The sequence below is a fragment of the Gallus gallus genome, chromosome 5 (assembly GCF_016699485.2).
Source record: "Gallus gallus isolate bGalGal1 chromosome 5, bGalGal1.mat.broiler.GRCg7b, whole genome shotgun sequence".
NCBI lineage: Eukaryota > Metazoa > Chordata > Aves > Galliformes > Phasianidae > Gallus > Gallus gallus.
The window spans coordinates 25,009,176-25,024,161 of NC_052536.1; the positions used below are offsets into that span (position 1 = coordinate 25,009,176).

General features: G+C 37.8%; 1 protein-coding gene across 2 annotated transcripts in view; it reads right to left on the minus strand.

Moving 5' to 3' along the window:
• Positions 1-1,621: 1,621 nt before the first annotated feature.
• Positions 1,622-14,986, minus strand: part of PLA2G4EL2 (phospholipase A2 group IVE-like 2) — a 32,184-nt gene continuing 18,819 nt past the window's right edge. For both annotated transcript variants that reach the window (XM_004941646.5, XM_001234837.6), the window contains 13 exons: positions 14,404-14,546; positions 14,168-14,257; positions 13,473-13,510; positions 11,512-11,647; positions 9,577-9,713; positions 8,234-8,456; positions 7,195-7,309; positions 6,376-6,513; positions 5,994-6,101; positions 5,362-5,553; positions 4,708-4,877; positions 3,263-3,449; positions 1,622-2,452 (listed from right to left, as the gene is read on the minus strand). In XM_004941646.5, coding sequence (XP_004941703.2) covers positions 2,244-2,452; positions 3,263-3,449; positions 4,708-4,877; positions 5,362-5,553; positions 5,994-6,101; positions 6,376-6,513; positions 7,195-7,309; positions 8,234-8,456; positions 9,577-9,713; positions 11,512-11,647; positions 13,473-13,510; positions 14,168-14,257; positions 14,404-14,546 — 1,886 coding nt within the window. In that variant the 3' untranslated portion in view covers positions 1,622-2,243. The remainder of the gene's footprint in view (positions 2,453-3,262; positions 3,450-4,707; positions 4,878-5,361; positions 5,554-5,993; positions 6,102-6,375; positions 6,514-7,194; positions 7,310-8,233; positions 8,457-9,576; positions 9,714-11,511; positions 11,648-13,472; positions 13,511-14,167; positions 14,258-14,403; positions 14,547-14,986) is intronic.

The window sequence follows — 14,986 nt, forward strand, 5'->3', positions numbered from 1 at the left end:
CCTTGCTACTATGAAATTTTAAAAAATGAACTCAAAATTTCATTTCAATTTACAATGAGAACTGATTAAGGTAATTCCACAGATATTATATAACTTGAATTCAATAACATGCTTGACATTCAAGGATACCCTAACATAAGAACTGGATGCAACAAATATCATAGAGACAAACATTAAACAGATAAAGGATGGGTGGCAAAGAGATCACAAAAAGCAGCAAAGGGAATAATCCCCAAAAGACTGCAAACAGTTCAGTTTTAAGCCTACTGCAGGCTTTATCAGTTTTACCAGGAAAATAAACATTTTGGGCACTCTGTTTTGAACAGATATTGAAACAGTGGGAAGGGAAGAATCATGGAGCAACCTGAGTGCAGAAGGAACCCCCTCAGAGACAGAAAGGCAAGTTTCCTATCAGCACGACACAGTGCAGAGATACCCCAAGGCTGACTTGGGAAGCAGCACAGTTAGGTCTTTGCAGCAATTTGTCATAGTTACTTAGGAAATGGACTAATTAGTCCTGATGAAAAAGTTGGTTTAATGAGGCTCAGGTTGTGTCACACACCTATCCGGCTTTTTTCTCTCCTGTTGTTACGTTTTTCCTGTAAAACAGATAGAAAGATCCTCTACCCTCCTCTGCTTCATTTCCCCCCCAGAAGTCCTAGAAACCACAAGTCAAACTGAAGATATATGGGAAAGACCCAGAGGGATCCCATGAGCTGATTCTAGTGTTCTGGAGCTGAATCACAATTACAGTTGCCTCATAACATGCAGGGCTAATTTCAACATGCAATACTGCACCTGGAAACAGGGTTACACCACATCCTTAGCAGTATTTCACTAGCATAAATAAAATGAACGCTCTCATAGGTGAAAAACGTAACCCAGTCCCCCTTTTTTCCACCCAAACTGCTCTGGTTGCACCATCAGCTGTTTGTCCCATAGCACAGAGGACTTTTTCTCCCATTTCCTAGAACTTTGTTCCATAAAAACAGATGTATCACTTCAGAGCATAATCTAGACTCTCCTGATCTCAACAGCTGTCCTACCCTGGAGAATTTGTCTGATATCCGTAACAACAGTAAAACTCTCTTATTACCAAAAGCGAGACAATCCCAAGCATTATTTGAGCTGCTGTGAGCAGTCTTTTCATCAGTATCACAGTGTAGAGCTGCTGTTGAGAAAGACAATTTGTGATCTACCCATTGCAGAACTGTGAGAAGATTGCCTCAGGCAACTAGCTTCCCTCAGAGCACCTTTAGGATTTTTGATGATTGGGAAATCACTCTTTCAGAACAATCTCTACAAAAGTCTATTTGCAGGAAAATGCCAAACAGTTACAAAAACTGTATCTGGAAGGTTGCTCAAAAGGTCTTCTTGCATTGCCATCCATTCTATGCACCAGCTATCAGCCACTTCCCATCCTCTGAAACATTGGAAGATGGACTGTTGACAGGAACAGTCAAGGTAGGTGAAGATGAGAGGCAGAACAGACAGCAACTTCAAGAGAAAAATCAAGGGAGTTGGGAAATGCAGCAACTACTTAGGTTGAATATAAGTGGTTCTGTGAATGGCATTTTAAAGGACAATTATGACAGTATGAAACAATGATGACAATGCAGAGTTGCCTGGGTTTTCTTTTAATAGATGGTCAAAGCTTCATAGATTATTTTTAACACTGGTAGTAACTTGAAAAAAACACTTATTTTCAAAGACTAGTGAAGAAAGCCAGTAGAATTTTTAAAAATCTCATAGTAGACAATCACACTAGAGATGACAAACTTCAGACTGTCAATGATTAAGATAAGCAAGACCAACACAATCAATAAGCTAACAATCAGAGAGATTCCAGTTCATGGGATTGCTGTTTGGCCAGACAGAAAAAAGTATGAGTTTTAGTTTGATTCACATTTTTAATGTGCTACATATTTCATTGCAATCACAGAAAACACTATATTAAATTATATGGCATATATCTCCATTGTCAAAACAACAAGATAACAAAATCGATAACAAAAAAACAACAAGATAAACATAAATTTGTTGCTTTGAAGTTTGTTCTGGATTAAACCACTGTAAATTCCATTCTGCCCATCTGAACAGTCATTTAAATAGAATAAACTGAAGTCCAGCAATTCCAAGGGGTGATGCAATTTCGACCGCAGATTAGAGTGGTATTTTAATCTCACTAGATGACAGACAACCCAAGAAATATCACGTGGAAGGTTAAAGTTAGCAAATAGTGGCTAGTAATTTCTCTGCTTCCTCCGTGCCACTGCCATGCGCAAGGCCTGAATAATCAACTTTTCATTATTCAGGACATTGTAATCAGTCAGCTTCACCAGTTTGTCAAAATTCTCTTCACTGAAACAGACCTCCCTTGTTGTAAACGGGGAAAGGATACTGCAAACATCAACTTTGCCTTCAGCCAGCTCTTCTGGACTCCTTTCCACACCTGAGGGAAAAACCACATGAGGCAACAGTAAGATTTTAACACAGCATGTAGTTCATATCAATCATTTAAGTAATTTTAGGTAGAAAAGGGAGATTTGAAGGGGAAGAGGTGATTTGCCAGAGGAATGTGAAAGTAGTTCAGTAGCATCGTATATTATAGATTCTGCATCAGTCTAAGACTAAACAATACCGAAATGGCTGGGAATAAGAACACCACCATTATCATCAGAAGCACTTGCAGATCACTGCTTAGAAAATATGAAGTCTTTGTTGTTCAAACTAGAAAAGAGGAAGCAGAAGGAAAATAATCTCGTACTGGATGGAGTAGCAATGCTTACTGGAAGTTTGGGAGAAATTATGACCCTCAGAGAGAGGACACAGTTCGTACTTAAAAAAAAAAAAAGATCCCAGTCCATTCAGTTCTGAATCGGGAAGAAGATAGACTACCACCAAAACCTATAGAAGGCTTCATTTCTTTTTGCAAGTGCTGGTGCATAAGAAGTACATGTCAATATAGTGCAACAGCTTGAGGACCTGCTACCCATGCTATATATATTTTGGAAGATTTACCTTCTTGCTATCTCAAGTAATTCCTGTGGAAAAAATTCATCCTAAATGTATTAGATGAGTTTCTGCGGTTTGCTTGGTTCAAAGATACTAGTACAGAGTAGTTCTTTGTGTCAGCGATGAGACTGACTATGTCAACATTAGAAAGAATGTCAGAGATAACAGTGAGAAGTTAGATATAAAATGGAGAGGGCACACCAGGCAAGTAACTCTTTATTAAAATTAGAAGATACAGATGACTCACCGGGAGCTTTGTAGTTCTTGAAGGTGTCATTCACTAAGGGGAAAAAGAGCACCGTTGGAACTTGTGGACTGTCAGCATCTTCAAACACATAACATTCCTTCAAGTTTTCCCTGTCTTCATCACTTATCTCAATTTTGGGAAATGGAATTCCTTGCCCCGATATATATTTTGCAATCTGATCCAGAGGCTGAATGAATGAATAAAATAAATAAAAAGAAAAAAAGAAATCATAGAAGATCCAGAGAGTTGTACTTATTTTTTTTAAGTGCCAGTAGCAAACAGTAATAATCCAAGGCTTGAATTTTCCTTTGGAAAGGTGTTAAAATGCAGAAATATCATCATAACCATAACATACATTACAGCTTATTTTATTTTCTTCATTGCTTCAAGCAAGACAAGAAAACATCCACTTTCTACAAACCTGCAAATAAAGCCAAAAGCCAGAGGACTGGTATTGTGGTTCTAATTAAACAGTTTCTCTAAGTGGGCTCTATTAACAAATGATATTTACCAACATACCCATTGATCTCATAAAGAAAACAGTTTGTTTAAACAGTTTAGACTTATATTTACTGTAAGTCTATGTTCATTTTTATAATTATCTCACTACGTACACAACATTAATTATCTTACTTGTCATTATTAATCAAAGCCAGCTTCAGCTAGTCCATTTTCATAAGCTAATATGAGATAAGCCTAGAACCACGTAGATTTTCCCATGTAATCTGTTAAAATTCTGTAAGGACTTTTATTACCTATGTAATTTTTTTCAATTCAAAGATAACAAAAAAAAATCAATATCAGAAAACCTGATAATTCCTTAATCATTCCTTCAAAAACCATGTGCCCACTGCAGCAAAGACTCTGATGATTTTAAAACACCGATATCCATCCACTGTCTCGAATCATCCTTCTTTGCTACTGAGAAACCAATCTAGTAATCTAAGTAATAAATCATCTAATCACCATCTTTTGTAACATCAATGCAGTGTATTATTTTTCATAAACACAGAATAGAAAAGTATACTGAGCACGCTGGCAACTGGGAAGGGTGTAGCAACATTATTGGCAGTTCCACCCATCAGTTCCATTTTTACTTGGAAGAAGACAGATATCCTCACCAGTATCTGTAATTCTGAAATAATTTAAAGAATTCTTCATAGTAGTTCACTCTTTTGATCATATCTCTGTCGTAGTAATAGCATCTACTGCCAGCCTCCTAGCTTAAGCAGTGGACTAGAAGGACAAGTAACTTTCCTTAGAGAATATGGGTGACAATTTCTGACACAAAGAAGCAAAATCATCATCAAAGTGGTGTTAGAAACTAGAAAAATTTTGATTCTTCACATTCCAGTAATGGAAAGTTAATTGTTTTAACTGATAGATGCTTTAGACTAAGATAAACATGAAAGAAAAGGATCTCCAATACCATGGGCTTTTCTTACCAGTGTCTGGGACCCTCCGCTGTAATTTAAATGCAGGATGACATCCACTTCCCTTTTCGATCTCAAAAGTGGTGGGTAGCTGGTATTGATGAAAAACCCAGTATCAACCAGGGAGAGCTCATCATTAGCTGTTTCCATCAGTTTATTTGGGAAACAGTCTATCACTGTGTCTGAAACACAAATATTTTTTGTCAGTAAGTCAACAAGATTCACTGCCTACAGAGAAACAACCAGGTAGGGAAGAACAGAGAATTCTGCCCTCAATTTCCCCTGCCTTCCTTTGCTGACTCAGAAGCAGCACTGATTTATAGGAATAAATGACAGAGTACAGCCTTTTCCTTCCTCCTTGGACACCTCATGCAGCTCTAGGCTGTAAAGGGTAGATTCCTCTTATTTTCAGGCTGAGTTTCTATTGTCCATTGAAGACAATCCCCAAACAGTCAAATTGAATTTTTATAACATCATCACCTCCCCACTGAAACAAAAATCTGAAATGCATGTCAAATTTGGCTCCCGTTTCTTCTATTTGGGGGAAGGGAAAAACGGAGTTTCAGAAGTCAGCCCTATCTCTTCCTCTGCATTGGAAATCCTAAATGGAATCCAAAACCTAAACCTTCCAAAAATGCTACTAAAAAACATTCTGTGTTACTGTGCCTTTCCAGGTAGAAAATCCATCACTCTCCAGGTATTTGCTGTGCATCTGTAAACCTCTGATAAAATTGGGATACTGTGCAATGGTTGGGCGTCCCGTTAAGACATCTCGCAAAACAGAGGAGAAGGTGGATGAGGGAGTGAGCAGACATGTGTCCACCTCATAAGGATTCATGGACAGAAAGGGTTCTTCCTCTGCAAGAAAGAATTTCTGAGTTTAGTACACTTCATGAACAATCAGTATCTTAAAAAAAATAATAATAAAATAAAATATAAAAAGCATGAAACAACCACAGTGGCCACCATCCCCAATCTGAAGGTAAACCAAACACAACAATAAGCCCTGAAGGCCTATACTACCAAATTAAACTCAGTGTTACACTGTGAATTAAATGTGGGCTACCTGCAGGCAGCAAACTTCCAGGCATTAAGCACTACCTCACACTCCTTGAATGGTGTGCACCTCCACTGCAGTGTGTGGTGCAGGGGAAAGCTGAGGGCCAAAAGAGAAGTTGATAGCATTGGCCTTTGAACAGGACAATCCAGAAAACATGCTAATATCACTTAGCTTTAAACATTAGCTAACTTGGGGAGACAATCAATCTGGTGGTAAAAAAAACACAGAAATATCTCACCAATATCTTTTACTCTGTCTCTGGTCCATCTGAACCAGAAATCCTCTGAATCAGCAGCCAAATTCCAGACATACATCACATCTATGGAAAATATACTACTCCACATGCCTGTAACATGAAAGAGAGAACATAAACTGATTGATGGAATAGTTTTGGAAGAATTTTAATTGGTACATACCTTTAGTCATTCCCCTTTGATACTTCCTCTGTCCAGATGGCCATCACCATGGGCATACTTCCTAAGTATGTCCTCGCTAATATGGCTTCATGCCTGCCTAACCTGTTTGCTGGTGCTTTCCCAGGGCTGTCCTCCACACGTCATATACTCACAAGCACCAGCTCTCTTTCAAGTGGGCTGCCTTGCTTTCTATGCAATAGTCACCTTGCATGTAGCAGATCCGAGTCTCTGGGAGCTTCTTCACAAGCCTTCCCATAAAGAATTCACTTCCAAAATGTTCTACACGGATAGATGCTCCATATTTCAGGAGACTGACTTCATAAGGAGTGAACTCCAACCACTCTATGGAGACAACAGCCAAATCATGAAAAGACAATAATGCATTAACTACTGCTACACAGAATAGGGCCAGAGAACAGGAGCAAATGAAACAGATGCTATCTAGCTCATGATATACTGTTTAAAAGCTATTGCTGTATCTCTATTGCTCACAGAACTAACACCCTGAGAGAACATGTTTCTTTCACTTCAAGGGAGGGTACTCCTAGACTGTGAAGTCTTTAGATACAGCAATCTTCTGCAGAAAAGCTTTAGTCGGAATAAAACCATTAGCATTCCCTGTAGTTAGTCCTACCCAAAAATGCATATTGCTCATATGTAACTTTGTCCCTTCAGGGCAATCATGACAGCACTCAGCTGTTCATATCAAACAACATGAAAATCAATAACAGAGGAGATAGTAATTTTCCTGCCACTGGAACAAAAAATTCAAAGATCTTAGTGTTCACAACTGGAATAGGTGGAATCATCACAAGAATTAATTTAATTAAAAGTTTTTGTGACCAGGAAAAATTGCAAGAGTGACATTTTTTGTATAAATATACTTTTATTTCTGGCAACATAGAGAAGCAAGCTTTTTGTTATTATAACGAACAGACTGTTGTACTATTGAAGCTGATCACATGCATTTAGATTACCTACATTATAAAAAAAATTAAGAAATGTAGAGATTATAACCATTACCTCTGAATGCCTGAGCACTATAGTTGGACTTGAGGTTGATGGCCACATAAATGGGCAATGGGTTCTGCCCATTATCCACTGCCTGCCGCTGATCCGAGAGTCTGTGTTCATCTTTCTGGTTTTGATTAAAGTAGGTTAAAGGAATGAGGTGACAAACAATTGGCATTTGAAATAATATAATGTGAATTGTGATTTTTATCCAGGTTCTCCTTCCTATTTTAATCTCATTGGACTGTATCTGCTTTTGTATATCCCAAATTCAGAAAGTATACACTAAGCAGCAGCTACTACATAGGAGTTCTCAGATTTTGGGATGAGCAGACAATGCAGATTTAGCAAGGAAAAAAAAACAGTTCCCAGGAAGAATTATGTGAATCAGTGAAATATAAGGTACTTTTTTGGCTGAAGCACATGGAGCAAAGTTTATCATATTTTACTATGCTTTACAAATATATTCCTATGTAAGAATATATTGTATTGCACATGACAATATAAAACTTCCTTGTATAAACAAACTAGAAGGAAACTTCTTAAGTAATACTATTCTAAAAGTACAAATATTTACATTGATCTTTGAAATTTGACAAAATATTTAAAGAATGATCTTCTCACTATTTGAATCATCTTCATATGAAAAAGCCTGTAACTGAGGCTTTACAAATGAATACATTAGATTATGCCAGTGAAATAAGTTCTAATTTTTAAGTACCTGTTCTAGTCAGAATGTGTTTCAGAATACTTAATATCCAAAGTGATGAGTTTACATTTCTAAATAATCTTTTTCATATGGATTTTTTTTTATTTATTTTCTAGAAGAGAGAACACCTTTGACTGGATGCCACTGCTCCTTTAAAGTAAACCTCACTTTATAGTGAGAGCAGTGTTTTAATAGTGAATCTCACTATTCAGCATATAATCAACCATTTGCACTAGTAGTGCAATTCCAAGATCAGTAGTGTCATCCCAAGATTTATTTTCTTTTCCTCTGTCATTATAGATGCTAATCAAATTAAAAAAAAAAAAAAAAAAGGAGTAATACCTTATCATGTAGCATGGATTCAATGACAAGACCCCATAAGTCTATGAAAGATGTGTTACGTCCTTCTTTAACCCTCTCCATCAAGTCATTATAGTAGTACTTCAGACAATCCAAGGAAAAACAGCAGATCTTGTTTTTGGTTACTTGCTTGCGAGCTTCCTTGATTGCCTCTTCCAGATATTTTTCTGACCAGCCAGCATCTTCATACAAGTTTGCCATTGTCCTGAAGAAACATGAGAAGGAAATAATGAAAGAAGACTGATGCTGTGGTTTAGCTTCAGAACACATTTGTGCAACCTGTTTGCCTGTTTCACTTCATATAGGATTCACAACCGAAAGCTAGACACTCCTGAAGTCCTTTCATTTTGAGATCAAATACATCCTCTCCTAAATTTCCCTCATTTTGATGACAAGATTTTGTGGGCTCAAAAACAGCGTAAGAAATTCAAGAGAGAAAAATCTGGCAGGACTACTAAACATAGAATACACAAGTCCCCAGAAAACCCTACAAATTTGCCCTAGACTTAACTTTTTCCCTAATATTTGCTACTGGCTTCTGCCTGTGATAGCACTGGGCAGTTCTTGTGACATGTCCTGGTAGGACAATTCTTAACTGTTTCCTTGAAATCACAACAGAGACAAGTACAATGAGAACTCTACATGCATGAAAGAATACTTAGACAAACCTGTCATTTTAAGTTTTGGAGTGATTAACTCAATGCAAAAACTGCCTCCACTTCCAACAAGGTGTAGAGGAGAGAAGCTGGCTAAAGCCAATATAAATTAATTCTCAACAGTTATTTACATTATGACATCAACTGCTGTATACCCACTGGGAGAAGCAAGCACTTTATAACGAGCAACAATAGTTGCAGTCTGTCTGAGGCTGGTAACTCAGCATCATTTGTTGGACCATCTTCAACAAGATTAATTCCTCTAGCCCCAAATACGTCTTTTACCAGATGAAGATGCACTTTAAATCCAAAATGGAAGTGAGATTAACCAGCAAATGGCAGGCATAAATTCTTCTTCCCATCTTTCTTCAATTTCCAGTCTAAAGACAAATTCATTGCATTCAGTCTAAGGTATAATTGATAAAATATGAAAAGGTAATACAGCATTTACATGAAAATATGAGGCACAGACTGTGTCAATGTGGTGATGATTGATCTCTTATTGAGAACATTTGTTTCTTTGTTCTAAGTGGAAACGGGATATCATGGGGAAAATAGAAATGCTTTTGATTTACTAAGTGCATTCATTATAAACTGTCGGTGATGTACAAATAATCAACACTATCAATTAGCAGAGAGAGAAAACATACAACTTAAGGCAATCCTCACCATGTGGTGCCCGATAAACCACCAATGTAAGAAATGCAGTCTAACAGATTGAGTTTCTGGAGCCCCAGTAGGCTGCCATACATCGCTGTCAGTGACCTCGTCCCGCCCCCAGTCGTCGTGATGGCCACCACTGGCACCTGTCCAGAACAGCAAGGCAGAAAGGCAGAGAAAGCCATGTGCATATTAGAGACGAACCATCGTACTTCAGAAATTAAGTAATAGCCTAGAGGCACTGATGTAAGCAATGACATCACTTTGTGCAAAAGGATGTGATGCAAAAGGCTTCTGTTGTCACCATCTGACTGACAGGGGAGGTAAAGTTCACGTCTTACCCACTCGGATTGGGTGGGGGAAGGCTGTTTACTTAATATATAATTGGAAATCAACCTCATCACTCTGGAATTCTTCTCAACGTGTATCATTAGAGGTCGTCATAAAGAAAAATACAGGATTTGCCATGGTAGAGCAGATTAAGAATCTGTGATTCTGCCTCTAACAATGATCAGTGTCTCAGAAGAATGCAGAGCACCCTGTAATCAGCCAAACCACCCAACAGCCAAAGCCTTCCTGACCTCAAGCCAGCAATTACCTCATGTCCTGAGGCACAAGCATTGATAGGGTTGTTTATTTTTCCTTCTTAAATTCCAGGTGCAATTGAAGAGACTATTATTCTCTTAATCTTCTCCTAATCTAGTACACCATTTGCTTCCGTTAACATCTTGCATGCTGTTTGCATGTTTGCATGCTTTCCAGTATAAACTTCTAATTTCATCAGCAGACATACTGCTCTGAAGTCAGTGAGCAGAGCTTGAGGAAAAAAATATTTCTCCCATCCCACAGAATTCAAAGAACAGTTCTACCCTACACTTGCTATGAGCTCAGCCTCTACGAAATTACAACACAATGAGGAAAAATCTTAATTAAAAAAAAAACTTAACTAAAATCAGAATAATTTCAAAAAATGCATATCTTTACTCTTTACCTTTTCCAATCTCTTTCAACATAAATTAAAATGCTAGTGATAGCTTTCAGCTGAATTTTTTTTTTTTTTTTTTAAGAGTTTACAAGGGAGGTATTGTCAAAATTTTGAGATTAAGTACCTGAAAAGCAGATCCAGAGTAACAGGATCTTTTCAGAAGTGAAATTGATCTCACCATTTCAGTCTTAGCGTTTCAACCATTTTCCCGAGAACCCATAGAGAGTTAAGTAAAAAGTTTTCTATTCCTTTTAACTCTCAGCTAAAGAGGATTGTTGCAACTGTTATGTTCATATTTCCTGATTTTCAACAATGTAACTGGGCTTAAGACATTACACAAAGTTTATGATTCGAATGTGGAAGGAAGAGCAGGGATTACAGTGACAAAGCTCAACTTATAATCAAAAGTTTCATCTATACATCTCAACTGTGCTACAAGATTCAATCTTTTTTTTTTTTTTTTCCCCGGCTGGACAATTTTATTCCAGTAAGCATTTTCCTACATTATCTTTTCTGCTGCAGAATCAACCCAAAACACTTTTAATTCAGATATCTGAGAAAACGTAGCTTTCTCATCTCAGAATTCTCCGGAAAGCCATGAGCACTGCCTTGCCTCTGCTACTGAGCTAGAGCATGCAGTTTCCCAAACAGCATCCCTCTGCTGTCCCATGTCTGCCCAGCAAAAATATTCCTCCTGAGACCCATGAGCAACATCAGAAATTAAGAGGAATGGGTTAAACAGGAGAGCTGTAGAGAAGTCTTGGGATCTGTAAAGGCACATCCTGCTTTCTCCACACTGCTGCAGAGACCAACCACTGTTTCTCTTGGTTACCTCTTGCTCTAGACAGCAGGCCTGCCCTAGAAAAATGGCATTAGCTAAGCTGCTTTATTATTTCTCAGTTTGTGAGCCAGGCTCTGATTATTGGAGAGAAGTTGCCACTGGGGATCACATGGCTTGCCTCATGCTCCTTCAGATCCTCCTCCAAATTAAGGATCTTCTTCAGAGCAGCAGCAACATACTTCTTCCTTTTCCGCAGGAAGTCTTGCTCCTCCCTGCACAGGCTGTACCCCAGGCGCACATCCAGATCTCCTGAGCTGGAACAGACAATGGGACAAATCAATACATGCGTCAGCTATAGCCAGTATCAGGACCTGTAAGGGGAAGTAGTCTGCAAACTCCATAAACAAGCATTGCCAAGTCTGCACGTTGAGCAAAGAACAGAATAAACATTTCTACTGCCAGCAAGAGGTAGCAACGATAAAATAAGTTTCCAAGGTGCTTTAGATTTCTTGTGAATGGGAGCACAGAAGTCAGGACACTTGACCAGAGCTACAGGCCAGAGAAAGATCACCAAAAAAGGGTGGCTTTTTTCTGTATCCATTCCATTCTATCACCATGACATCCAAGAAAACTCAAATGATACCAGTGTTGCCTGTTCTCAGCTATTGTCAGCTCTCTAACATCTGAAAACAGAGGCCATATAGAGGTGTGTAATGGAGTTTGAAACTCAGGACAAGTCCCAAAGCATCACCTCACTCTGCTCTAACTGTCCTATGACATACAGATAGCACTTGGGAAGCTTTACAGAGCTGCCTGTCTTTGCTTATGGAAATGTGTCAGATAAACAGGTGAGTAGCACTAGGCAGTTTGTGTGATGCTCAGAGTGTGTTTTTCTCTGCAGCACTCTGCCTGTATTACTTTACGGGGGTCTCTTTACCTGTTCTTACCCATAAGCTCATTCATAGCTACACTGATACTTAATGCCTTTTACCAGTGTGATTTCTAGCTAAGCATTTATGAACTTCTTGCAAATATATGACTATCCACCATTTTTTCCACATGAGCAGCCACACTGCAGAAGTGAAAGTACAAAACCAGACAGCAATTTTTTGTGCCTTCCCAAAAGGCAAATATGCTTATTACAGGAAAAAAGAATAAAAGAAAAAAGCATTCTCAATATTGCCCAAATGTTTTGTGTCACACCACCCTCTGGTGGCCACAAATCTATTCTGAACATCACCTTCACTAACGTTTAGGAACACAAACATCTGAAGGGTTGATGTTAGTACTTTCTGTTCTCCAGTAAATTTGGTAGATGCCAGATTAATTCTGAAAACAAAATAAGGTGATTTGATTGATCTCCTAAAAGCAAACAACTCTTCTAGAGGTAGACAAAAAAAAAAAGCACTTGTTGTTTACTTGTTCTCTCTCTAAGTCTGTAGGATTTACACTTCAGCAGATTTTGTAATGGGCTGAGATTGAACAGGTAGCTTTCTTACCCTTGCCCTACATTATACCTACACAAACTCCTCCTATGCTCTGTAAATCAATGTTGCTTCCCTTTTGCGTGTCACCCAAGAGCAAGAACAGTGTAAGCAGCACCAAGTTTTCATTCGTACCATAAAACCTCATTCTCTTCAGTGTTATCCGCCACTGGCACCAATGTGTTCCCATCAACTGCTAGTCAGAGGTGCATCTGGTCAGGTCCCAGTACACATTTTGTTCAGTGAAGCAGGAGAAGGAACAGAAGCCAGACTGCCCTTCCATTTGTTGTTTTTTCTAGTGATTTTACAAACTCAGAGAGGTATAGAGTTTATCTAAGCCTATATGTAGATCTGACTATTGATATAAAGGGGTAACAAAGTTTATATGAAAAAAGCATAATTTTATTCATGTTAAGAATGGTGGTTGTAAAATAAACTAACTTACTCTGAAGATAAAAACCTAGAAAGACTCAAACTCATGTTGTCTTGCATGACCCTGTAACCACAATGGACTTGCACTTACCTCGGGCACCACCTGAGTACAAGACAAAACACTCACGTGGTAAGTTTTCCTCTCTCCACTGACAAGAGAAAAAACCCTAGATAACTTGTTTACAGTAATCCTGGGCACTTGGATAAAAGGAGGCTATCTTACCATTTTCTTGATGTCAAGCACAACTGTAAGGATTGATCCTAGAAATCAAGAAAACAAAGTTAGTTGCCAATAACATTTCTCCCCTCCTTCAATCTCAGGCAAGGAATGAGGTTTTCAAATGATAATTCACATGTCTAGGAGTATTATTTTGGTACAATTAAACAAAGTCACACTCTGTTCTGGAATTAAATTCTTTCTTATCTAATAAGCCTGCCTGGGACAATGAACTCACACATTACACTAACTCAGAGTGTGCGTGCTTAGAGCAAGAACCACCAAATAACCTCATTGAAAAATATTACAAAAGTAAGCCACGCTCTTAACACCAATGTTTAGGTAAGATCTGAATTAAGCTCATATTCTGAATTGTCTTTTAAACTAATAGCTATTGTGGAATTATTCCAATAACAAATTATGGAATACATGTGTGTATGACCATCTTTTTTTTTCCTTTGAATCTCCTTAATTCTAATTTTGCTATGTAGATTTGCAAAGATTTGGCAATTACTACAATAATTGCTACCATCTGTTTCATAAAAGTAAATATGACAATCTTTATTGTTTTTAAACACTTCCAGCAAATATCTGTATAATATTACACAGTGATTTAGCTCACTTGGTGACCTTATTTCTAGCAGGACAAAATTAAGAGCAGTTCTAAAATATTTATTTCAAAAATGTTCTCAAGCACTCACCTCTTCTACTGTTATTTCCTTCCGCAAAGGGAGTGAATTCAGAGGAAAAGAGAGGACTCCATATTCCTGAGTTTGATTTTTGTCAGCCAGCTGAAATAATGTGAAAAGCAGCAGGGGTGTGCATGAAAGGTTTGTAATCTCTAGCACTTCTGCTCTTAAGAAGACTAGTTAGCTTCATTTTTTTTTTCCTGCTAATGTCACTATAGTTAATTCTAACGTACAGAAGAGGAATGTACCTCTTCTGGTAACACGATGTCCAGTCTTGTCTGGTCATTTATGATGCAATGAAATACAATGATCTGAAGGCTCGGCTCAGAGCCCAGGGAAATCTTCTGGCTTCCTTCATGGGATCCTTTCACCGTGAATGTAAGCTCCTGATCTAAATATAAAGGCAGGGAACAAAAATAAATTTAACTATTCCAAGCAAACATACATAACCAAAATCTGTTTTTACTCTGCATGCTTTTTGTCTGATTTTTCTTATACCTTAATGATAAAGTAAGTTTAGGTGGCCAAAATATATCAAAAACTAATAAGTCATTAATAAACAGAAATCACACACTTCTGAAATGCTATTATGTTATTACACTTCCCATGAATAAGTAAAACTGAAACTTAGACTTAAAGGAATATTAGTTTAAAGGAATTTAGGATTATTCACATTGAATGAAAGATTCATTTATTTGTTATCTGCCTGTTCTGGTTCATCTTGTGTATTGTACCACATCGTGTTTGCTAGGCAAGAGTTTCAAACTCAAAATAGTGCAAAAGACTTGATAACATGTGTCATTACTCTTCCATGATAATTGTGTCATCAAA